The following is a 25,650-nucleotide window of genomic DNA, read 5'->3' on the forward strand; positions in this document are numbered from 1 at the left end:
GTAATGACAAATCGCAATCTTCGCGGGGTACTTGCCAACCTATCAGTTCATAATGATAATCTTATTGGCGCGTTAATGACGAAAGGCTGTCGCAATCTGTCAAGACTAGATTGCTGTTCATTTGCCGTCTCGGATAATTGCTATGTGAATGGAATTTCTTGTACTTGTCTCAAGCACAGAGTCATACATGATGGTAGATTCCAACTGTACGCGAATACCTAACCCAGTACACGGTCCCTCCACAAAAGGACCGTGCCCAGTCGTCGATTTATCATGCTGACATTGGCTATCTCAAAGTAATGTGGTAGTGGAATGCAACAGGACTGAGTTACTTATGTTCCTTAAAACAGTTCGTCTTTTTTTCTCTCTTGTCAACGCTTGCACACTTTCGCAGAAAAGTTTCATAAAAAATTGGATAGCTCCCGGGAAGGGCTCGTACAATCAATTTGTTTAGCAGTGTACAGTCGACCAAAACGATGCCCGCTTCTACCTTAAAATTTTCACAGACAATCAGAACGAGTGTCATTTTAGCTATTGGTACTTCCCTTGAATGAAATGCAATGGGGCTCAGCGCAGTTTCACAGGTTTTAAATGATGACAGGACCAACCGGCACATCAGAAATTGAAATAGGTACGGGCTGATCTTGACTTTTCTTTATACAAAGGAATCGCTATCGTATGCCACGTGCCTGGTACCGATTTTCTATTTGAAAGCCCACCACACTTCTGTAGAGGGGTCTGTTGTACAGGCAATGGCGATTGCGCAAGGTTAGGGTACCACGTTCACTTTATAATATATTATGGAGGATGGTGAGTTCGTTAGCTGCGTTTGACCTTGGTATCCACAGTCTCATTTTCCGTAGAGTCCTCGTTTATTGTTAAGGAGTCATGGTTAACTCACCCCGTGAGTGGGCTTCCACCTGTTGCACTTTACATAGAATAAACAGCAATAAAATATCGAATGAAATTTTCACAGAGATAAGGCTTCTAATCGCGGTTTCTAATCAAGATAATGTAGTTATGAGTAATTTTCAAAACACGACATCAGTAATTTTGCAGATTGCGAAATTAAATGTCATGTTACAGTAGTACCTTCTGTACAGTGTCGAAGTGAAAGCATTGTACATCGAAATGTGAGGCAAATTGAAATGAAGTTAATAGAAGTTTATATTTTTGTTGATAATAGTTCATTACAACTAATGTATTATTTTGATTAATTCAAAGAACAAATGAGTGATTTCTATCACTATGTTCGATTTCAGATGAAAAAGTTCCACCTTGTGCGCATTACATGTATCAACTTTACTCAGGTAAGTGAATTTAAGTTGAAAAAAATGTTCCCTGGTATGATTACGATGTATGGAATTCACCCTGAAATAAATCAACGAAAAATTTCCATTCCTCTTGTTGTCGCCGTTATTGTTCATTATGGACCGGACTAACAGTGGCATGTGCACGATAAAATATTTAATAGCTTATCTCAATTTCAAAAATTTGAATGAAACGAATTGACCACGGAGATGTTCTTATAAGGCCAGACAAAAGATCTGATATGGAGTGTGAAATGCCTGTCTAGGTACGGTTCAGACCGTTGACATTCTAAACTGCTTAGGTTGTCGGTCTGGCGTGTCCAAAGTTTCCTGTTTGCAGACAACTTCATCCACAAATCAGAAACAGTTTGTCTCAGGGTTAGTGTACCCATAGACGACCGACAGAGTCTATGGTGTGACGTCAATAGGACCTTGTAAAATCAAAAAATTGCTCTTCTTGCTTTTGATGAAAATGTCGGACAATTAATCTGGCCCGTGCAACTTTAAGAGTGTTTTTGTGTTGCCTGTAAAGAGACACAACACAATAATGTCTCTGCTTACTATTCTATCGCTCTGACCCTGTCAGTTATTTTCACCCAAAGAGAAGTTCTTTGTAGAATTGGCCGGATCTGACAGTTAAGTTACCCACACTTTTAGAGACACTTCACCTGATATAAAATTTTGCAAAAAGAAGTCACGCTATTTTACGCCGTAGTGCATATAACTCCCCGGAACTCGCATATTGCACATCCTCAATAGGCAAGGTAGGCTTTGATACGGTAGAGTGACTTAAAAGTTTTCGATATTCCTCAATAACAATCGTTTCTTACAATGGGGTGCCTTCCCTAATAGAATAATATGATTTGGTCCATTATTGTGAGCATTGTTTGTCACACACGACATTAAAATATCAAAGTGATTCTTCCTTGTCCAGTTGATTTAGTCTGTTATTTGTCCAATATCAGACTAATTAATTGGTCACCAATTTAGTCCAAAGTTGATGATTTTACAATTAAATTATTCTTGATAAATTTATGCGTCCACCAGTCCATATATGGTAAAGCGCGACACAAACATTTCACTATTAAGATTACGTACTTTCAACGGCAAACCTTGATAAGCGTTGAATCATGCCATCTCGTGACTTTTGACAGGAAGTAAGACTCGCTTCAAGAGGGATGCTGGTCGAGGCCGGTCCACTTCCGAAGTCCAGTGCGATAAAGTAACATCAGTTCCTGATGACGTCAAAAAGTCCATGGAATTGAGCGATTTTTATGCAAAATACACCCATGCCTACGGTATCCCTGTTATCTCATCGAAAGTGGTCAGCGACGAATCGGTAAAACGTGCTTGTTATGTTACCCGAGTGATGCTGGCTGACCGAAAGGACATCAGAGATAGTGTTTATAACAACTATGGACGTGTCGGAGTCATAGCAATATCTGAAAATACCACCGACATCCCTGAGCACTCGTGGTTGGACGACTATTACAACATACGAGCTAGGGGATTGGGAGGCACAATGTTTGCACCTATTTCAACAGTTGGCGAGGAAAACACACTATGTCACGAGTACCCTTACGATCCTTACCATGATGAAGACATCTTGGTCCACGAGTTCGCCCACGGAATCCATCGTCTCGGCATAGAACCCATTGAGGAAGAGTTCTCAGATGTACTGCACGACATATACGACGAGGCTATGGGGAAAGGCTTATGGAACAACACCTATGCATCTGTCAATTTCTATGAATATTTTGCCAAAGCTGTACAGAGTTACTTTTTTGTAAATGCAGTTGAACACGTTGGTCTGGATAACCACGTCAATACACGACCTGAGCTGAAGGCATATGACCACAGGTTGTACAGCATCGTGAAGTTCATCTTTCCGTGTGGAAATCAGATTGTCGAGCGATGTAAGAGTACAGGTAATGTGACTTTGATATCATTCTGATTATTTGTTTTCAAGATGTAGACTCGTTTCTTATTAACTTTGTTTTCAATATGTAGACTCGTTTCTCATTAAGATATTAGTAAGAGAAAAGATCTGTTGACAAAGATCTCGTTAAATTTACCTTCGTTAATTTTCACTTTTGCTTGTAGTTTGTATATGGGGGGGGGGGTAGTGGAGGGAGCACTACCTATAGGGGGACCTGAAATTTTTTTGGTTCTCTTTATCTTTACGTTTGTCAGGTAGTTCAATGAGAAATGAATAACATTTTAATGTCATCCCATTGTTCTAATGTAAGTAATAATTAAACAAATTCTAGAACCATTTTGTCACATTTCATAACGTTTATATCGAAAAAATGTGAACAGATGTGATTTTTCGTGAAAAAACCAAAAAAGTTGGCCTTAGTAATGGGGCAGAAAGTGTAATAGTTGATAATTTTTTCAATATTTCCATGCAATATATCAAATATAGTTTCTTGCTGTCTCCCTACAATATGTTGAAACACACAATATTCAGTGTTTCAACAAAGCCTGTATATATAAACATGTATTGGACGATAATTGAATTAGAGTCCAGACTTAAAGTCATTTGTCAATCATACAAATGCACAGTACACATACACAGGCTGTGTTGGCCGGGCAAGCTGAATACAAGACAGCTCAACATGCTGTAGGGAGTAGAACAAGAACACAGTTGTATAAACTGAACAAAAATATTGTCAAAATAATCAAAGTTAATACAGCTACTGCCTTGCTACTGCAGTGTCACTGTCAGTGCACATCGGCAGTGACAGAGATAGCTCTGACTATGATGAAGTTGAAGATAAATGCCCAATAAATGTTTTTTTCTTCTTTGCGTACATCCCTAATAAATATGCGGCGATATGATAATGGGGGTGACTTGAAAATTTTGATCATATAGACGGGGGACTTGAAAATTTTTGAGGGTACTGAGGGGGATCTGAAAAAAAATAAGATTTCAATCTCGATTCCTCCAGCCCCCCCCCCCCAACCGTTGTTTGTGAACGCATCCTAATCAAATCTTTGCAGACACCAAAAAACAGATACGAGCGACAAATAATTTCTCACCCAATCGGCGCACTATTATACGAATAAGGCTGGTCTATAGGTGTTGAGGTTAGATACTCGGAAGGGCTTCGAAGATTGATTTAAGGCACGTGGTTTTTAGTACCACCTGCTCAGAAGCATCGTTTTACGACTGGAAACATAAGCGGATTTTTCAACATGGTGACGAATTTCTTTCGTTTCTTTTCTGAAAACTGTTTTCTCATTCGGTTTTGAGGTCAAACGTCACAAGTCAACACATCAAAGCCCCATTGATGCAAATGTTCACAATGTACCTTTGATGGTGTACAATATCCCATAGACTTGAATTCTATTAAAGATCTGTGTACTGTAATAAGGAGACATTGTGGATTCAAGGACTTCCCCGCCATATTCCTTTACTCGTTCAGCACTGCAGAAGCACACGGTTGACTCGAAGAGCTGACGAGACAGGACTTCCCCGTTTTCTTTTATTATTCATGTCCGTGGTTTTTATGTTTTCGGCAATAACAAGTTTTGAAAGCGCATATTGGTTTAGTTGTGAAATTCCCTTCTATCGAAATAGTTCAAGTCCTGGAGTGGTTCAGTTCCAACTGTTTTGGGCAACAAATTTACTCTCACCCTTTTCGTAACTAAACATCGGTCTCGTATGCTATACGTTCAGTGTAGGTAGAAACTCGCTGATCTCAAATCTCACCATCTGTGGTCCCAGCATGCACCGCTCTGCGTGTAGCATAGGATTGTATTTTAATATCACTTTGAAGTATCGTTATGTATTCTGCTTGTCAGCCTTGCATAGCTGTTGATTCGCTTTACTTGGCACACTTTTCAGTTCGAAAGAGATGTACAGATACGATGCTAGTAGAGTTCATATAGTGTTTAAATTCTCGTTTAATTAAAGGATGTGCCTTCATCGTTAAAATCACAAGACACTGAACTCAGTAGAGCAAGTGAATAAATCAGTGTCCTGAATTTATCTCAAAATTAATAGTGATGCCACTTTCTGTGATTTTGCTTGACTTGGCTGTGTACACAAGTTCAAGAAAGTGAAACTTAATAGTAAAAGAAATGGTCACCAGACACCTCTAGGTATGGTCCGAAGAGATGAAATATATATTAAACAATCACTTGCACGGTCAAACCAACAGCTCTCATCGATGCTACGATGATGTAAACTCATCGCCATTGCAATCTTGTATCTAGATATACCAAGCCATGAAAATTTCACCTCGCATATTATTCGTAAAACTATAATATGCGTACAGGCCGAGGTACAGACACATATCCAGATATCAATCATGGCAATTCGGAATAGCTGCTCTGTGGCAGTAAACGATTTCTCACAAGGTTCAGTCGTCTACAGGTCAGCCTGACCCAGACAGAAACATCAAATGCATATCGAGAACAAGAGTCTTGTGCTTGGCTAGAAAGCTACTGGTGAAGAAACAAAGAGTGGGTCAACAAACAATTCAAGGTACTTAAACAACTTAGAGATGGGTCAGGAAATGTATAGTCAAACACCAGATTTCAAGTGTTTTCATTTAGTCTGCAAAGGAAACGGCCTATTTTGACGAGAATCAAATTTCGACCTGAAAACACAGATACCCTTTTCCTTTACAACAGACTGAACAGATGTTCGCTGTTTTCAATTGCAAATAAAACGGTCCAAAATCTCTTATAATTTGAACTTTGACACCGGCGTGTGACTTATGTTTACGATTTTGCCTCGCACGCAGAGTTGATGCATGGAGTGCCAGACACAGTCACATCGCAGCATCCTGGTGGCCTGGTCACCCCTGAATTATCATGATATTACGTCCTATTATGGGAAGTGTATTGTCTTGGTGCCCTACGGCTACAGTTGAATACTTTAGCGGAATTTCTAAAGAGGCGCAAACAGAGCAATTATTATTCGTACAAGAATTAGCGTAAAGTGAAAGGTTTCTGGAGGCGTGGTTTTTAGCCCGAGCTACATAAAGTGTAAATTTAGGCGACGTCAAACGTCAACAGTTGAAAAGGACTGAAATGCAGTGGAACTGAATGGTATTCGAAAGCCAAGATAGGAAATGAGTCTTGGTGGCATTTTAGGATACTATGGCAACAAATTTGCTTGTTTTCAAAGTGGTCAAATCATCACAACACTAAACCATTTTGTCCGTCCTACATTATTTTTTCGCCAGCATCCAGGTTCACTCCGTTAGTCACGCACAAATGACTCGTGGTGAACCAAGCACAGCAAACGAATGAGGATGGTCTGACAGTTAAATAATTGTTCCTTCAAGAAGTTGAATGGGTCGAGGTTACTTTAAGGTGTTGCAGTGAGGTCTACTGTCACCTTTGATTATTTGGACGAGTTTGCTGCCGATATGTCTAAAACCGCTCCGCAACTTTGTTATGATAGTCAAGTTTGGATAGTATACCAAAACATCGGAGAGGTTCCGGACAAACTGTCGATAAGGCTGTTCAGGGAACCCGGTCAGGAATTCAGTCAGTCATTGCATTGTGTGACTGTGCAATTTACACAAAGCCAAAGAGAAAATGGATCGATGCTAGCCAGTTACATAGTTGAGGTACAGGTAACCTTGTACATAGGTGCAAGGTTGTGTTAAACTTGCAGAAAATTTTGTTAATTTACAAACTTTGACATAAGTTTAGACTGCGAGCAACATTTCATTAAACACTAATATTAGGAATATTCGAAAATTCTGCCCTATGATGTTGTATACGTATGTACGGCAAGTACGTCAATAATGCACTCGGCTACAGTCGATAAAACGTCCAAGAATAACCTTCGTATACTGCAGGGATGGATGTCTATGTTACTGCCGTTCAACACAATCCAGATTTATGTCCATGAAGTGCCAGACAGATATTTACGCTTCGGTAGTTTTCTTAAATGCGACGGCCCTCAGTATCTTGTCACGGTTTTGAATGCAAAGTGCGAGAACAACTCTTTTATCTCTCACGGGGTTCCGGGCAGCAGCTCCAGTAAACAAACAAAGTGATGTTTACGAATAGAATTGGATTATTTGCGATTTTAGGATCTAGAGAGATCATTACATGCACGATTCCACTATTCAATGCATGTCAAAATACCCAAGATACCTCCGGCTATTCCACTTTTTCTTATCTTTAATTCTTGGGGGAGGGCGCTGAAATGTGTAGATGGGTGTGCCAAACGCTCACTGCAACTCACTTTTGTATACCAATGATATACCACCATACTTTATACCTTTTCAAAATGAGCCACTCAAATTTGTTATCAATCTCTAATCTATGTCTTCGTGTTATTTACGAAAGTAAAATGTCCAATGGTAAGTTTTACTGCATCGAACTATAATTTTATTGAAATCAACGTCACTTTAACTCCTAATCTCTTTTCACTGATACTAAATATGTGAACAACCAAGTATGAACTGAAAATGCTCCCTTGTTTCAGTATATTGCAGTTGTCTGTAAATAGAAACTTTTCCACAAGTTTGCAACTTCATTGAAAGTGTTATGATCAACATCATCACAATTAATTCACCACAGATTAATTCAAAATATAATTAAGTATACAAATATCTAATAAGCTGAAATAAAAATACTAATTTTTTTTGTATCATTTTATCACCACTTTATATATAGCAAATGTAATTGCCTTTGGTCAAGTCCTTTAAGCTATAAATGCAAATTGTAAATTAGCTGATACAAAAATGCAAAATATTTTTCACTAATACGATGTAATTGTCTAATTAATATACATAGTAAGTTTCATAAACCTTTGAAGAGTCCCTCGAGTCTTATTAATGTCCAAAATTTGGAAAGTTGATTAAATATGCAAATTAGTATCTAGCCGGTGTAAAAATGCTGAACGACTTTCAGTAATATTTTATCATAGTATCTTGAATGTACATAGCATGTTTTATGGACTTCGATCAAGTCCATTAACTTGTATGTCCCTAAGAAGCAAAGTTCATTAAATATGTAAATGAGTTATTAGTTTATCTATAAATGCTAACTTAACTTTCATAAGTGTTATATCATAGTAACGCCAATGCACATAGCAAGTTTTGTCAATTTTGATCAAGTCAATCCAGATATATATTTCTAATAAGGAAAGTTTGTTAAATATGCAAATTAGTAATAGCTGAAGTAAAAGTGCTAAATGACTTTCAATATTGTTATATCATAACATCTTCAATGTACATAACAACTTAATCAAGTCAATTTAGATATATATCCCTAATTAGGAAAATTCATTTAATATGCAAATTAGCAATTAACATACATTTCATCTCTAGTCTCTTTCACCGCTGATATATCCTTGTGTGATCAACATTTGTAGCAATTCTCATGAAATTGTGTGCAGACGTCAATGTATATCCGTTTTATCTACAATAATTGATTATGGAAATAAGCGTAAATATGCATGCCACATCCTCCTAAAACTAATCACTTCTTGCCATTTACAAACTGAATCTATGTACCAGAGTTGATTCTGATCCGAGAAGCCGTTCTTGAGATATCGTGCCAACAGACAGACAGACAGACATCGCTGCGATATTAACTCATGTTTGTGAACACCTGAGCTCCGTGACTGTGATGTGGTCAAGTGAAATATTTCAGTTTATGTGGCAAGGCTCTTTATAAACGCTATAAAGGGTGAAAAACGAAACGAGTAACCTGAGCTACCTTTCCAAAACCGTAGCATTGCAAGTAGAAAAGCCAGACAAGATAGCATGTTCTACTTTGCTTCACTAATACAGGGAGTGTGATTGAAGTCCCCATGACCCCCTTGGGGACAGAAGATTTTGTGAAGTTGGAATAACAGCGAAATTTGTTGGCGTTGTTAATGATAATTGATATACTTTGTACTTCACTCGCTATAACAATTCTTAAAACCACAACAAATCGTAATGTATCTGAAACTGCAATACGTGTATATAGTTTAGACAGACAGACGGACGGACGGACGGACGGACAGACGGATGGATTGATAATTAAATAGATAATTTCGTCAAGGTATTTGTCCCTCATTGTATCCAACTTCTATTATAACATTTGTTGTAGAAATATATGTAGCGAGAACAAATCGCCTTTTAAATATTGCAATTCAGATTACCCCTTTCGCAGAGGTCGATTGATTTTTTTCTGTCGGACAATGACACGTCTTTGACCACCCAGCGATAACTTAGATCTCTAAACTAATAGTTTGAATCGATCATAATTATATCGAAGTTAACCAGGCGTATGACGTCACACGTGTTACCGGCTAATGGGTCTCTTGTGTTTTCCAATGTTAACCACTGTTTGCAATTACATGTTTTAACAATGGTTTACAGTGCAGGGACCGTGTGAAAATATCTAGCAAGCTTTGACATTCAAGTCCTGTAGGGTAGAGTTTGCCTTTCTCATGCAACAAAATATGGTAAAGAGTGAAAGTGTTGGTTTGGTAAAGATGTATACTTCTTTTATCAGTTCCATGATGCAGTGCGTGCCAGGGTATACAAAGCGTACGTTACTCATAGAACGTTTTAGCCCGTAGGGTATACGCAAGGTATGTTCATCACAGAATACTATCGCAGGTTACAGCCTGACCTATATTTTCGTCGTCGATGGATACAAAATACACGAGGCATATTTTGGCATAGTAAATTTGTGCAATTCCTTTATAACAATCCGTTGTAAACACAAAATAAGTATTTTTTGTTGTTTTGAGTGTGTACACGGTTTTTGATACAGCCACAGCAGTGCATTATGGGACAACCGGGAAAAGGTCTATTCCAGCGCAGTGTGAAACAAAGTGTCCGCTTTTTTCTACCAACACTGTAAGAGTAAAACAGGGATGAAACTTGCAACCCCTAACTTGGAGTAAGAGGTATCTTGCAGATAAATATTTTAATTGATCTAAACTTGTTTACTATTCATGCCATTTAAAGTGAAAACTGTGTGTTAAATCGTTGAAATAAAAATAAAAGTTTATTATGTTCACTACGGTAGCTGCCTCGTGTAGTAAAACTGTTTATCGCTAGTAGTATGGTATTTTTAGAAAATATGCACAAATCTTCTCGGAGCAAAGTCTTGGGGTTTTATGGGGTGCCTGTTTGTTTGTTGTTTAGTTTGCTCGTTTGAGTTGCTTGTTTTGCCAAAATTTACAAAGTCAAGTTTTACTGCTCTCATAAACGGACAGATTTCTTCCCCACACGATGTCCTTGAGTTGACCTTTAACCGACTTTGTTTCAGTGTGTGTAATTAAGATGGTTCCATCGCGTCTTGCAAGTTATGGCTGATTGCTAAGAAGAGTCAAGGAGAATGCCATAAGCGACATAGCATAAGTGGCCGGGTCGGGAGACAGCAGATCTACCAGGAACCTGTCGTCTCAAATCAAAGAAAAGTAGACGCATTGAGATGTGACTTGTACATTTCTTTTCCACGCACATTGATCTAAGCCTCATTGACCTCGTCTGTCCGTAAAATTAGATATTCAATTGAAATTCTTGTTTCCATGACACTTAAAAATCATCAGAAGTAGGGGCGGCTTCCCTGGCCCCGTGTCTGTTCGTCCGACCGTATCCGTTGCCGCGACCGTGCCTTTCAAACTTTGTGTAGTACACTTTGACTTGCATTTGTAGGTCAGTTTAATGCGAGTCAAACCCAGGGAACAGGCCGTCGTGTACCCATATTTTCGTGTTTAGGACATTAGCTTTCCGGCAGGCTATAGTGTATGTGACCCAGGAAATGTTCAACTCAAAGGGGGGTTACAGAACATCAGAAATTGTATCATACCAAATGCATATTGGTTAGGTCCTAATTGCTTAAAAAAAAACCGGCAAACAACTTAAGGGAGATTGTGAAATTAATGTGAACAAATGCGAGAAGTGTAGCTAATCAAATCAATTGTTATCCAAAATCAAACGCCCGAGCAGGAGCTTTTGCTCAATGACAAGAAGCCTGTAAGCGTTTTATCCGGAACTTAAGGTAAGCAGCCGACCAAGATGAGTCCATTGACAGTAGAGGAGTGATCGCCCTTCTGTCTATGATGAGATACAGATCCACGGAAATATTATGCGTATATTATCACAAACAAGGCGGATAAAAAAACGAGGCGAGATGCTTGTATATTTCCCAATTATTCCGCGTCTATGTAATCGTCGTTACAAAAACTTAAGTGCATTAAAAAGACTGAAACAAATGACAATAGTTTTATCACCTGGTGTAGGAAACAAAGGTTTTACAACACATTGTGTTAACTTGTCACTTTCAATGAGAGGGCGGAAATACAAGAAAGAGAAACGGGGAGGAACACGGGAGGGGCACAGTCAGGTATAGGATATCAAGCAAGAGAACTGTAGACGTTAATTTTATGTGTTGTTATTTTATTAGGCCGCTTTTATTAACACTTGTTACAGAAGGAAATGTTCTGTAGTCCCAAGATATAACAGTCATACCGTATGATTTCTGTGGAAATTTACGAGTAGTTTATTTTAGGTTTTCAGAACCGCAAAAGGGATCGTCTAGATGGCTTTGGACAGGCGCCAAATACGGATGCTTTTTCAATTGTTATCTTCTCTGCTCTTCGCTGAATTTTTTGTCGGTCAAATTTCTCTGACAAATATCTATCGAGCTTGGCGAGCAGATATATGTACGTGCCTTTGAACGACAGATCGTCCAGTCAACTGCAAAGCTGTGACGAGTTATTTACTTCAAATCTCTATGGCAAATTGCCCAAATATCCACTGTCAGGTCTTTCATCATGTGAAAAAATGAAACCGACAATTTCAGAAATTTGAAAAAGCTAAGGTTAGAGCGCACATTAAGTAAGCTTGGTCTGCCAATGTCGACTGGACTGACAATTAATCACGTGACATGATGACTTCGTATTACATGTTGCAAGGCTGAACCAACGAGAGTTTCATAACCGACGCCGCATTGATCCTGTTGTATCTCTGTAGCTATCAGCCAAACCGTCTTTTCTAACTACTGAGTGAACAAATAAAATACGTACGTAAAGGAATATTGGGAATTATTAACGCACACGTTAATATAAGATTAGAATTTTTTTATGATTCCAATCATGGACACATTCAGGGGTGAAAGTAATTGATAGTCTTGACATGCACTAATAAGAGTTGAAATCAATGCAATGCACACAGATCAGAGCTCAATACAATGCACGTAGATCAGAGCTCAATGCAAACTTTCCGTGTCCTGCAGTGCTGAGGATGAGGACGAAGGTAGAATTTGCATTTGTTGCGTCAATTATCATGTATGAGAATGTATCTGCAATTCAGAGTGTTAGACTGCGTCATTTAAGAATGACAGATTTCTAAAGCGACGGTGCTTTCACCGATGAAATGAACGCTGAAACAAGTAATTATCATTAAGCCTCATATTGAAATCCCGCATAGTTGGCACACATGATGCATATATAACAGGATATGATAATTCTAAATTATTTCTAACAACGGATATAGCTTCCACGGCCCCAAGCACTCAATGTCTTTTCAATACTTTTGGTTGACTTCGAACGTGGTGCGGTCTCCTGGGTCTCCTGGGTGGTCGTTAAATTATGTATTTCACCCTGGTGATAAATAATCAACTAACTAAAGCATGTAGTCGGCGTTATTGTACAGGCAGCAATTTGAGTTCTTGGCGCTTGCTTATCGACGCGTGCATTTAAGTTCTTGCATAGGGTGATTAGAATATCATTAATCACCCCAAATTATCGATTTGTCCTTAGAGTGTGCTGATCAAGCGGACAGCAAGAGATGTAAAGAATGGGCTGTCTGGGGCGAGTGTGATAATAATCCCAAGTATATGGTAAACCACTGCAAGAGGACCTGCAAGGATTGTAACTATGGTGGAAGTAAGTTGTATAATCCAAGTGTATGCATTGATATAAAAAGTACAATGAATCACACTTTTAAAGGCACAACAATCTTAATCTCCGACAAAGATTTATCTGAGGAAAATGGCTCTGGGATTTTGATAGCAATTAAAGTCCATTAACTTGTGCCAAATAATGGTATTGCTTGTTGGCGAAAAGAAACACTGTTTTGTGATAAGATTGGCATTTTAATTTGGGATGTACATTTGGAATTGATTGCTGTAAAAAGGGTATTAAAGGGATCGTACTGTACCAGGCTCAATACCGTCTGATTCTCTCTGTAAGCACATCACATGCTTGTTTGATTGACAAAAGTTGTTTACGTAATATTAAAGGACACCAACACTAACATTGTAAGTGTATGTTAATGTCCACTTGTGAATGTATTCTTCCTTTGCAGAAGGAAAACCCGGTGACGAGATTAAAATGAATTGTCCATTTAGGTCGCTTCAAAAGATAGCAGGTAAGAAAATAAAGAACCCCGGGGGCTGCAAGAGGGCGCTGTGTAAAGCAAGAGTTGACTACCCCGAGGCCCTATCTGACCATTGACACTCGATCAAACTGAAACTTAAATTCCACTCAGCGGTGAGGTATTCTTGCGTTATAATTAGATCCTGCCTCTTTCATTGCCAAAACTTGTGATACAAATCTGCTTTAAAGGTATATTTTTATATTATATCATATTATACTATGTTATATTATATTTTATTATATTACATTATATTAAGTTATATTATGTTATATCATATCATATCATATTACGTTATATTATATTATATTACATTAAAATTATATTACGCCTTGTTCATGTCAGTAATTCAGCAAAAAATGACATATTTTATTTCTCTAGCAAACGGCAAGTTGAATCCAGACGAGGGTGACGAGGACAACAAAATCGACGGTGAGCAATCATTGTCACTATCATTGAAGAATGTACCTTCTATTTGTCTTCATCAACCAAGCTTCCACGCTAACCATTACCCACCTAGAGAGAATGATGACGTCATCATCAGTGGGTGACGTAGTAACCCTCTTTAATTACAGATGCCTTTGCTTGCATAGCGCTTTTCCTTGGGTTATACCTTGCATTCGCATCCACAATTTTTAATGACGTGATACGTTTCCTTTCTAGAAAACGGCAAAGATAAAACCGATGACGATGAAGAGGACAATACAATAGACGGTGAGTGAATCATTGTCACCATCATCTAGGGATGTACTCGATTACAAACCTGATTTATTATATATCCGTCCATTTTTACCACTAAAATGTCCTCACTCCTTCCCTACTTACTAAAATGTTTACAAACTTCCCAACCTACCTACAAACCTAATCTCTTCCAAACGTATTCACTACCAACCCAGCACTTTAACGTCATCATGAATGGATGACGTCATACAACTTTCATGAAGGTGTGTACCATATTATGTCTTTTACACGTCAACAATTAAAAATAATCTGTTTCCTATCTAGATAAACCCGGCGGCGATGGAGAGGGCGACAATACGATTGATGGTGAGCAAATCATTGTCATAATGTTTATACTGACTTAAATTACTTTTCTGTCCACCAACTTATACCGGCCTTTGTACCCTCTAATTACCTATTTCTAAATATAATGCCTCCTAAACCCAAGTACTTATTTATCAACCTATCTTTTTAACAAGATTCCTATCCACTTACCTAACCTGGAAACTAACAATGACGATTGTACCCTATCTGCATGCAAGTCTTATTATCGATAAATAGAAAATGCTCAGTGATGACGTGGTTTCAGTTTACAGAAACACCATGGCAGTTACAGACAATCACAGAAGAGCACGTTCGGATGTCACGCAATGCTTCAAATATTGTAATTGTTCTAAGTTATGGCTATACCTAGACTTGGTGCAAGTCGGTGAATTTCTAAAACAAAATATGTAATCGTTACTCTTGTGTGTCTCCTATTTCATACAAACCCATGTGGAATTTAGCAGCCCAGGCCAGGTTATCCTTGCGATTAATTGAACGTGCTACCTTTGAGTCTGCGCAGTAGTGAGTTTCTGTCGGATTCACCGGGAGAAACTCCTCTGTATAGCGTTCACCCCACTCATTGCGAACACCCCACTCACGCGTTTCACATGAAAACAGAACACAAAACATCCCGTTCAATCCACTCAAACATTCACAATTTACAGACATGAACCAAGTCTAGGCTAGACCTTACATGTACCGGATGCCTCGACTAACTAATAAACTTCACTGGATTCTTTCCATCGACCGTTTCATCTAACGCTCTCAGTATGGCAACAGAATGATATAGAACGGAGTTTGTTACAAACCACCCGTACTGTACTACATCACATACTTCAAATCTCCACATCGATGTGTTAGGCCACAAGTACTGAAATAAATGTCTTTATCAGTACATCGAGATGTTTGACAACATTTATAGAGAAAAAAAACAAGGAGATCCTCACGTTTTACAACCATACTCAGTGAAATTGCTTTCGCTACGGTTGTTTGTCCGTTTACAGACATTTATCAAGACTAATCTATAACATGTAACCAGCAATCGGAAACAAAAAGCGGGTTATCGGCAGGTTTAAATGGTAATGCGACACTATCAAGTCAAAAGCTTTGGCAATGTTTAATCGTTTTTCAAAACATCAACTTCCTTTATTACAAAACATCGAAACCCACACACATCACACTGACGATTTGTTCACGAATTGAACGATAAATAATAACACATTGTTGCAGATTTGAGATAGGTTATATATGAAGCATCAAGCACAACTTAGGTAAAGCTCATCGTCGTAAACCATAATGCCCCTTTACGGCAACAGCTTGGCGCTACCCGCAAAAAGGCTTGATTTTTGCGTAGGTCCGCGGAGCGCAAATCATGCTCTTGCTTGCGAAAATGGCAAAGCTCGAAAATGGGCTTGTTGCGTAAATTCTCACAATACACAACGTTTTTTTTCATAAGGTAGTATCAACTCTTCAACCTTCAAGTATTTAATCGAAATGGCCAAGCAAAATGAGAACAGCGTCCATTTTGCCTAGACAGTGAAAGGAAATGACAATACATAGACCGTACAACTACAAGGGCTTGCTACTCCAGGTGAAAAGCAATGCTGGAAATTCACATGATGTAAACTGACACTTTTGCACAGGGACAAAGAAACCCCCTCACTGTCCTCTGTTCCACTAATTACTGTATTAGCAAGGACGCTGTCTTACAAAGACATATCAATCAACTCTTTGACAATCACGCACAGGGTAGAGCTTGACCATGAGCTAGCATTCCGTCCTAAAACCACGTGTTGTTTTCGACTTTTCGCCCCGAAACACTTTCTCGAGAATGAACGGTTCACAGGCGCTCCTTAGCTGGGTAGTCTGCTAAGTAGATCGATTTTCGGATCGATCTATTGATCCCGTAGTCGATATACCCGCCACTGCAACCTAATTTAGGTTGCAGTGGCGGGCATATCGACTGCTGGATCAATAGATCGATCCGAAAATCGATCTACTTAGCAGACTACCCAGCTAAGGAGCGCCTGTGGAACGGTTTTACTAACCGACGACATTGTGGAGAGTACAGAAAGAGTCGCCCAGAAAAAAATTTCATATTCAAATGAAAGCTCGAATTGAGATTTATAATAGATTTATGAAAGGTGACATTTGGCATGGCAAAAATGATTTCCAAATAACAACAAAAGCGGAAGCATCTTTTAGACATGAAAAAATCGATGGAGTTGTACTATTATGTAACGATGTTTGCTTTCCCAGCGTCATTTCTATGACCCCACCAGGCGTAGCACAGGCACAACAAGTCAGAGTGCTTGTACAGTATTATTTTGTAATGATGAGAATACAAAACCAAGTAGAGAAGGCGGCTTTTCCTTGAATGGGGTTCCATTAGTAGGGCATTAACCCTTCAAATCTTTGTGTTTGATATAATATAAGCTGTCTGGACGGTATCGTCTGATGTCTGACCCACAAAGTGCTTGCAGCACTCAAATTAGAGACGCTGAAAGCTGTGTTCTTTACAATATTTGCGTAAACAATTCTTTACTTGAATATGGCCCTCAGTTTACCATCTTTTTAACTCGGCGAAGAACCTGACGCTCTGCAGTTAAATTATAAAAGCATAGAAAGGTATTGTTTGGCGAATTTTAGAAATTTATCTTACAAAATCCACCCTCCATCATTAATATAATTTCATCAAGAGTCAGAAGAAAATGTACCAAGAACGGTAAATTTTCGGCGGATAAACGACCACCACAATTGTCGATTCTTTGAAATGAATTCCACGCGATGAAGGTTAGGACTTTTTATATGGGATTTTAAAGCTCGTGTAAAGTTATCATCATTTATTGTATTAGATAAATTTTGCTCGATGCTCGGAAGCCACTTTTAGCAGTCCTTGCCATAAAAGTACATGTAAATTCATTATATTAGTAGTCTGCTATTTTATCCTCGACAATATTACTTACATCACAGTCCCTCCACACGTGTAGAGGGACTGTGCTTACATGTGACCCCGAAATTCTACAACCGCCTTACGTACGTCACCCAACCTACATGAGGTTCACGGTACAGCTTTCCGTGCACTTAATCGTTCTGTTTACCCCACTGCGCTATCACTAGAGACTTGGAAAGGCAAGTCAACTTTCTGAGTTAAATGTTAGGATATGGTAGATGTTTGCTAAGTGATATTGCGGACGTTCACACCAACTAACCACCCACTTTCCGTTGATCATCAACAGAAAATGATAAAGACAAGGAAACCGGTGACTCTGACAAGAACGATAGCAACGAGATCGGAGGTAACTGATAAAAACAGTTTAATCCAGTCAGTCACACGACATCTCAATCGAGAAAGGCCTTGCGACAGTTTAAACTATCTGGTCCCTCCATGACCTTGTTTTTATATGGTTTCTTTGCTTGTTTCTCGGAATACACTTTCGTTCATAACTTCGAAATACTCTTTATGGTATATCAGAAGACAGTACAGACAAAGGAAATCATCTCTTTAAATTTGCACAACTGTTATTTCTTACAAATTTAGACAATCACACAACAGAAAACTCTGAATTTTTAAGCTGATTCACTTGAATTGTTCAAACAATAACATTGCCCGACACTCGTCACTCTGACCGTGGCGTGAAACATGGTCTTTGGCACGAAGTTTACCAATTCCTCGAAAACATTTAGTGATAAAGGAGGGTTTAAATAATTTTAACCCCTCTCCAAAATTAGAGATTCACTTTACCAACTTTGTAAATTGCATTCTGCTGAAGCAATTGAGGGCGCCCTCGTCTTGTGTGCGGCTACAAAGCTACAGACACCACCATAAGTGCATGTTTGACGATGGCGTTTGTGACAATTGTCAATTACTTTCTCGCCCGTTCTGTCGTTCAGTTACCATGTGCTTGTCAAGCCTTAGGGAGCCTTCAGTAATAACAGGGGGTGGGCCGGGGGAATTTCGCACACACCTGTACCGTAAAATGTGACCCTCCCCTTGTCCGACATTCTAAAACTTGACCCTCCCCCCAATCACTGCTGTATTCTCCCCAAGAATAACTGAAACAGTATCAGCTAATTTACATAACAGTTGGTTCAATTGTTATGTTTGGGACAAATTACAGAGGGAGGGCAGGTGTTTTTGGGGGAAAGTCGCAATTTATCACGCAAGAATTTTTGAAGAGATATGGCATTTCATACATTTGAGGAAGGGTCACCATATTTTGTGCAACTATAAGAAGGCAAGATGTGGCTAATTTAGTGCTCCATCCAAAAATATCAAATCATAATACATTGAGTCTATCGGCAAATTATTGACAATTTTCCCCCACAAAACATGCTATATCTGTATATTATATATGTTTGATAATGTATTTAAATGTACTTTGCTTGAATTGGGAAGTAAAGTGTGCATTTGGTACGATAAATTGATTTCTGAATTTCATCTAAAAAGTTGGTTCACTATCCATGGTGTCTATGATGAAACTATGAATAGTTTTTTGCCAATACAAAAATAGGTAAATCTTTGCATTTGTGTACTCTTGATTATGATAGTAATGTTCTTGATTAGACTATATTTGTTACAAGTCTATGGTTGTGTAAGAAATTTGATTTTAACACGATTGGAACTAATTTGGGAAAATTGGATGAGAGTAATTATTAGGAATTGTAACGAAATCGAAATTTTTACAGCTGAAATTTTACAAAATGATAGAATAGTCTAAAATTTGAAATATTGTTCTCATCGGACAAAACAACGAAAACACAACAATTATTGCATACTTCTTTCATCTGATTCATGTTTATGAAAATAAGTTCATTTTTGTGTGAATGTAATGAAGACACGAGACAAAATGTTTAAAATTTCTCTAATTGACGAATTTTGAGTCAGGGCACTTTTGAAATGCCCCTGACTTTTTCATGAATATAAGGCTTCATAAACATTAAATTGAATCAGGGCATATTTTGAAAGACCCTCACTGACTTAACTGTAAATCAATCGAAAAGCTTCATTTGATCGAGGAAAAATGACAAACTGACATTATCACTAGTGTTTCAGTAATGAAGAAACTACAGACAAACTCTCATATTTTCATTCAAATGTGAACATTGTTCATATGTTTGAACAATATTGCATTAGATACTATCATGCACTGATTCTTACTCATAAGATTTCAACAGCATCGTAAATTGTGTATAAAATTTTAAAGATGGAAAGCAAATATGGTGTAAACTTAGAGAAAATTCTAAAATTCTTGAGAAATTCTGCGAATCCAATTATCCCAATTTAGTTCCAGTCGTGTTTTTGGAATTTCACTGAAAAGTTGATTTATTGTACATGGTAGTCTATGAGAGAACTATGCACAATTTTTCCAATGTAAAACTGACAATATCTTTGCATTTATGTACATTTGATAATTGATATACACTTTTCCACCCGTTGCATATGTTTTTGTCTCTTGTCTTTTATCAGTTTTAACTGTTCAAGGTGTTTAATGTAGGATACCACTGCATCTTCTTTGCTTGTGAAACTTGTGGATAATGTGTACGTATTTTGTTGGTGATTTCCTATTCAGTTTTTGCCATAAAATCAGCTTCTCTCAAAAGTTACCCTCCCCCCAAGATAGGTTTACAAAACGTGACCCTGCCTCTTGAACTGTTTCCTAAAAAGTGACCCTTCCCCAATTCCCCCGGCCCATCTCCCTGTAATTTCTGAAGGCTCCCTTAGACAAAGCTAACGTAAAAGTTCATATATTTGACACTTACTTTTAAAGCTATTTTAAAACATTTCATGCTAATATCAACAAGAACTTTAAAACTTTCTTGCGTCGTTCACAGATAGTGATAACAGCAGCACAGATAGTCCTGATGGCAATGAAATAATCGGTTAGTTGCTATGTACGAGGTTTATCATTGTTATTTATTAGCCTGCGAGCATATCCATTATCTAAACCATCTTAAAAACTCTTCCTTAATCTGCTTATAACCTGTCACAACACACTTCTGATAAAGACGATAATTAGCTCATTGGTTAGTAACTTGAATAGTTCGTCACGTATATCTCCACCCATGGATCTATTTTTTTACATCCGTGCTCCACCTAACTCAATTTGGCCGATTCTCTGAACTGAGTGTGACTTACATTTGTGTACTATTTACAGATAATGGTAATCACAACTCAGATAATTCCGATGAAGACAATAACAAGGCTATTGGTGAGTACAATACGGAAAATTTATTGTAGTCACGTGATACATATCCATAATCAAAGATCATTCAATTTCGAGTCACTAATCTATGTGCAGTGTTATATTACATCTGTTGGAAACTTCTGATCTTTGTCGCAAAGCAACATGAAGAAAGGACAGTTTTTCGCTATAACTCATTGATTTCCGTCAAATTTAGCCATACCATGGAGAGACAGTTTAAGGGTAAAAGGTCATACGACTTGAATCACGTAGCCGTCGATGATTCCCAATTCTGAGTGCATTGAGGTAAAAGCAGAAGAAAACCCGGCGATGCACATACAAAATATTAAAAACACCATGTTCACAGTATTTCGAGCGTGACATAACATGCAATTCTCTTTTTTGTACACTTACCCACTGTATAGGTCGTAGGATCAGTCTTTATGTATCGCCGGTTTGATGCCGCGCAAGCGTATTCCAAACTGGTGTGACGTGTACATTGATTTGCAGGAGCGCGCCTTTCCCCTGTTGTCGTTTTCTTCTTCTCTTTCATCTGTATTGTCCATATCACTGTAGATTTCAAAATCAAACCGACGAGTAAATTCTCTAAGCGAAGGAAAGAAGGCAAGAGAAAAGGTACTCGGCTATCCTTTCATATCTGTTCACGACCAAAAGTTCATTTCCAGGCCATGTTGACTCTACAGATTCTTGAAGTTCAACACTATGTGTGTTTACTCCGAGCCAAGTCCATCTCCTCCTAGTTCGTCAATTCACATGCTAAAACGATTATGATTTTGACACGAAATATGCGAAACTGGTTGCATTATGTAACGTTTCATTAAATTTAACCAGGATGAGTCTTTGTTGTATTTGTATTCAGGTCATCATTGTAGTCATAGTAGATGTGTCGTAACGTCACGATACCTTTTATCATTGACTTCGTCTTTTTGTTGCTTGTACTATCGTTGAGCCATTCATTAATAACTCTGGAATCTATGGTAAAACGTTCATAAATGTCATTACATCGTACTGTTTCAGTTTATTCCATGTTTTTGCTTACTTCTTGCGTTTTCTCAAACCCTAATATTTTCGCTCGCCGCAGGATCAAAACAGAAATCATCAGATAAATTTGACCGACAACCAGAAGAAACCAATGAAGGTATTTCAAACCCAAAGCACCATCATCCGTTCGATAGTCAGATTCAAAAAGGACTGTACACCTAAATCACATATCAGTTTTAGTATGACTCTATAGCTTTAGTGTTATAGTTTACTCACGAGCAATCACGCTAAACACACATTAATTCGTCATTTTGAAAAAGGGATTTCCAATGATTTTAAAATCATACAAGGGATTTGAGCGATAAGAAAAATAGCAAGGACCGCCACCACGTTGACATCTGAAAGTATAATGTGGGAAATGGTCAGTTTCGGGAGTTAGGAAATGATGAAACACTGAGGGTAGTCACCCTACGGCGGGATGGGGAGGAACCATATTTTTCTTTTCCAATGAGTGTTTCAGCGAATTTTTGACGTACACCGAAACAAACTCACCAACCCCCACCCCTGACGGAGAAACATTTATGTACAGCGACATCAACATGTGATGATACGCCGTCATACGGATGTAGTCAGATGCTCTTAGTCCCTTAATAAGGGACAATGTGATTTCATTGGGGAGGGGAGAACATTGAAAAGGGGACGAAAGTGACGAAAAGGAAGATAGTGTTCACAAGGCAAATTAACATGAGTATATCAACTGAGAGGAAGATTCTTATCGGGAGATCAATACAGACAGACAATAAAAAACGCTGAACTGAAAGAATATGAAATGTTTGGTTATAATAACCCATATTGTAACATTTATTTCAAACCGTGTGCGCCACCGCCACGGAGATTATTTGTTTGTTTGTTTGTTTGTTTGTTTGTTTATGTGTTCATTTGTTTCTTCTTTTTTCTTTTTTCCTTGTCTTCTTTCTTCTTCTATGTAGTCTATAAAATCAAAGATTCAAAGAAATTGCCGGGGAAAAAAGGAAACAAAAAAGGGACAAAAATCAAAAAAGGACACAACGAAGGTATTTACCTCATGCAGGCGGCGTGCTTCGTATCGGAGCTGCGGCAAATCTCAGTATTTGACATGTAAAGTATGTCATTTTCCAAGAAAGATGTTACACATTGTAAGATGCTGTGAACACGTTGATGTGCTCTCGCCGCTACTAAAGCTTTGCTCGCACCACACAATGCATGCATGGGCCGCAAACGCTTGTATTTTAACTCTATAATATCCTTGCTTTTGTTTTTACCTTCAAGACAACACGCACATCGGAACTGAAACTTTCCAACGTTTTCCGAAACTTTCCACAACATTACTTCAACGTTTCTTTTCACAAGCAAAACAAAAATTAGGTATCAACGAATTGGAGACAAATTGGTTGAATAAGTGGGGGAGGGCGGATTGAATCAATGAAAAAAACTACCTACTATTTTCCGATTTATTAAATAAAAACTACCCGGTACACCCTTGTTAACTCCAAGAGGAAGTATTTGATTTTCAATTCTAACAAAATAAGACAGTGAAAAAATCCATTGATCCCTAGACTTAAAAATAAGTCATGACAATCATCCGGCCAGAAAAATAATGTAAAAGTTTGAGAACCGTCTAAAAGCTGTTCTCGAGGCGCCGCTTGCATGCGCAAAGCAGTGCTTAAGCTTACTCCTCCAAGTTTAAATGATGCGCAAATTTCTCGTGCAACTTATAGGATGCCAGGCTAAGAAGCAATAAGTAAGAAACGGCAACCTGCAGTGCTTGGCCTCCTTAGTGCTTAGTACTTCATAATCTGTGTGTTATGTATGTGCTTTATTACCTCCTTCTGTGGGTCGCTTGACGTCCTGATGACCTGCAAGCTATTTATAGCTACTCTTTGATCGACGCATAGCTTGTCTAACAGGTCACTCCAGAAAGACAGACCTTCAGATGCGTAGATTGTCCTGACAAATATATAAATTGAGCAGCTTTTCTCACGCATACATTCATTCATTTACGTGACCATGAAACGAATAATAGTTATCACAATTAGACAGCGACGGGTATACCACAGGATTTTGATCTGTTCATCACATAGACGCACCAGCTATAAAGAGAACATGTATTGACGAACTTGTCAAAACTGAGTGGTATACCTGTGGTTGAGGTGGTTATTATATTGTAACAGTATGTTGAAGTTCTGGCGTTAAACGTTAAAATAGCGGAAGGGAGAGCGCCATCATTTATTTTCACTTGTCCACCGATCAGATTACTGTATTTACGCCATCAATATACTGGTACAATATTATTCCTGTGTCGTATTAGCATGAGTGTCATTTGTACTGTGTCAGACAAGGGACGAATACAATTACACAGACAGACAGACAGACAGACAGACAGACAGACAGACAGACAGACGGACGGACGGACGGACGGAAAATGTTTATGTGAATTACCAGCTAAATGTAGGCAGATTCCTGGTACCAGGTAATAATAATGGTCAGACTTTTGTAAATAATCTCAACGTCAAAAATGATCTATCGATGATGAAGAAATCTTGCTGTTAACGGACTTTTTATCTCCGACAAACCTGGCGGCTCTGTTTCACATTAGTTCAGTTATGCCAGACAATTATTATACATGTGTTACTCAAATAAGAGTGATGTGTCACACTTGTTGATCGAAGTCTGCAAGATAGATTCCGTCGTGTATGAGTCTCCACAAAATGCGGCACTCGCTGGTGTTGGTGGAGACCCATACACGATTTAATACTATTCTTTAAGGTGAATGTCTGAACATAGTCCCTCCACCCACTGTGGTTTGAATGGTATCTACAAAAGGATTTCTTAACCAAAATTGAAATTGTCATGGCGTGAATGATTGAGAATAGCTTGACAGTCTACCCTAAGTCTGCGTCTAAACAAATTTTCATATATTACATGTAAACATGACCATCACTAGCCAGTTCATGTCATTGTCCCAACTGAAAGACACCATAGGGGATTAAAAGTTATGCAATAACGTTTGTTGTCGTTTCTCAGTGGACCTCTATATCATGAATTCAAAAATCCAGATACCTTATAATAAAAATGTCACTTCTACGTCACGCTGTTGCTTTTGATGAACAAAGCTGTGTACGTACACGTTAGTGTGTGAAACTATCGTTTATTTGCTTAATTCGGCATTGGTTGCAGAGCCAACTCCAAGACAAATAACATTGCCGGTGAGAACCACACCAGAGGAAACAACTTTCAAACAGACAACTTTGCCAGCAAAAACTACACCAGAGGAAACAACTCCCAAACAGACAACATTGCCGGTAAAAACTACACCAGAGGAAACAACTCCCAAACAGACAACATTGCCGGTAAAAACTACACCAGAGGAAACAACTCCCAAACAGACAACATTGCCGGCAAAAACTACACCAGAGGAAACAACTCCCAAACAGACAACTTTGCCGATAACTACACCTGCAGAAACTACACAAAGAGTGACCATCGCTCGTTTAAGCACCATAGCGGCGACAACAATTGAAAAACAAGGTGCAGAATATATTTTGTTTTTTCGACAACGTCTGCAGCCTCTGTTATATAGAACAACGTTGTCTGCGAATTCATAACTTTGAGAGGAACAATGTTATCGGTTATTTGTGATCAGTCATTGAGCGCACCTTAACCGCTTTTTCGAAATTCGATGCCAGTCTTGGTAACTGGCCAACAGATATT

The 25,650-nt window shown here is 38.4% G+C and overlaps 1 protein-coding gene across 21 annotated transcripts in view; it reads left to right on the forward strand.

The window, feature by feature from the left end:
• LOC139121905 (uncharacterized) overlaps nucleotides 1-25,650 on the forward strand; it is a 32,304-nt gene that overhangs the window by 4,204 nt on the left and 2,450 nt on the right. For 11 of the 21 annotated variants that reach the window (XM_070687200.1, XM_070687206.1, XM_070687205.1 and 8 more), the window contains 13 exons: nucleotides 1,263-1,310; nucleotides 2,465-3,238; nucleotides 13,054-13,179; nucleotides 13,601-13,663; nucleotides 14,051-14,101; nucleotides 14,333-14,383; nucleotides 14,675-14,716; nucleotides 17,953-18,012; nucleotides 20,872-20,925; nucleotides 21,475-21,534; nucleotides 22,001-22,057; nucleotides 22,890-22,973; nucleotides 25,117-25,467. In XM_070687200.1, coding sequence (XP_070543301.1) covers nucleotides 1,263-1,310; nucleotides 2,465-3,238; nucleotides 13,054-13,179; nucleotides 13,601-13,663; nucleotides 14,051-14,101; nucleotides 14,333-14,383; nucleotides 14,675-14,716; nucleotides 17,953-18,012; nucleotides 20,872-20,925; nucleotides 21,475-21,534; nucleotides 22,001-22,057; nucleotides 22,890-22,973; nucleotides 25,117-25,467 — 1,821 coding nt within the window. The remainder of the gene's footprint in view (nucleotides 1-1,262; nucleotides 1,311-2,464; nucleotides 3,239-13,053; nucleotides 13,180-13,600; nucleotides 13,664-14,050; nucleotides 14,102-14,332; nucleotides 14,384-14,674; nucleotides 14,717-17,952; nucleotides 18,013-20,871; nucleotides 20,926-21,474; nucleotides 21,535-22,000; nucleotides 22,058-22,889; nucleotides 22,974-25,116; nucleotides 25,468-25,650) is intronic. The other 10 variants (XM_070687216.1, XM_070687215.1, XM_070687214.1 and 7 more) reach the window with 7 other exon arrangements.

Source organism: Ptychodera flava, chromosome 21, assembly GCF_041260155.1.
Source record: "Ptychodera flava strain L36383 chromosome 21, AS_Pfla_20210202, whole genome shotgun sequence".
In the NCBI taxonomy this organism is placed as follows: domain Eukaryota; kingdom Metazoa; phylum Hemichordata; class Enteropneusta; family Ptychoderidae; genus Ptychodera; species Ptychodera flava.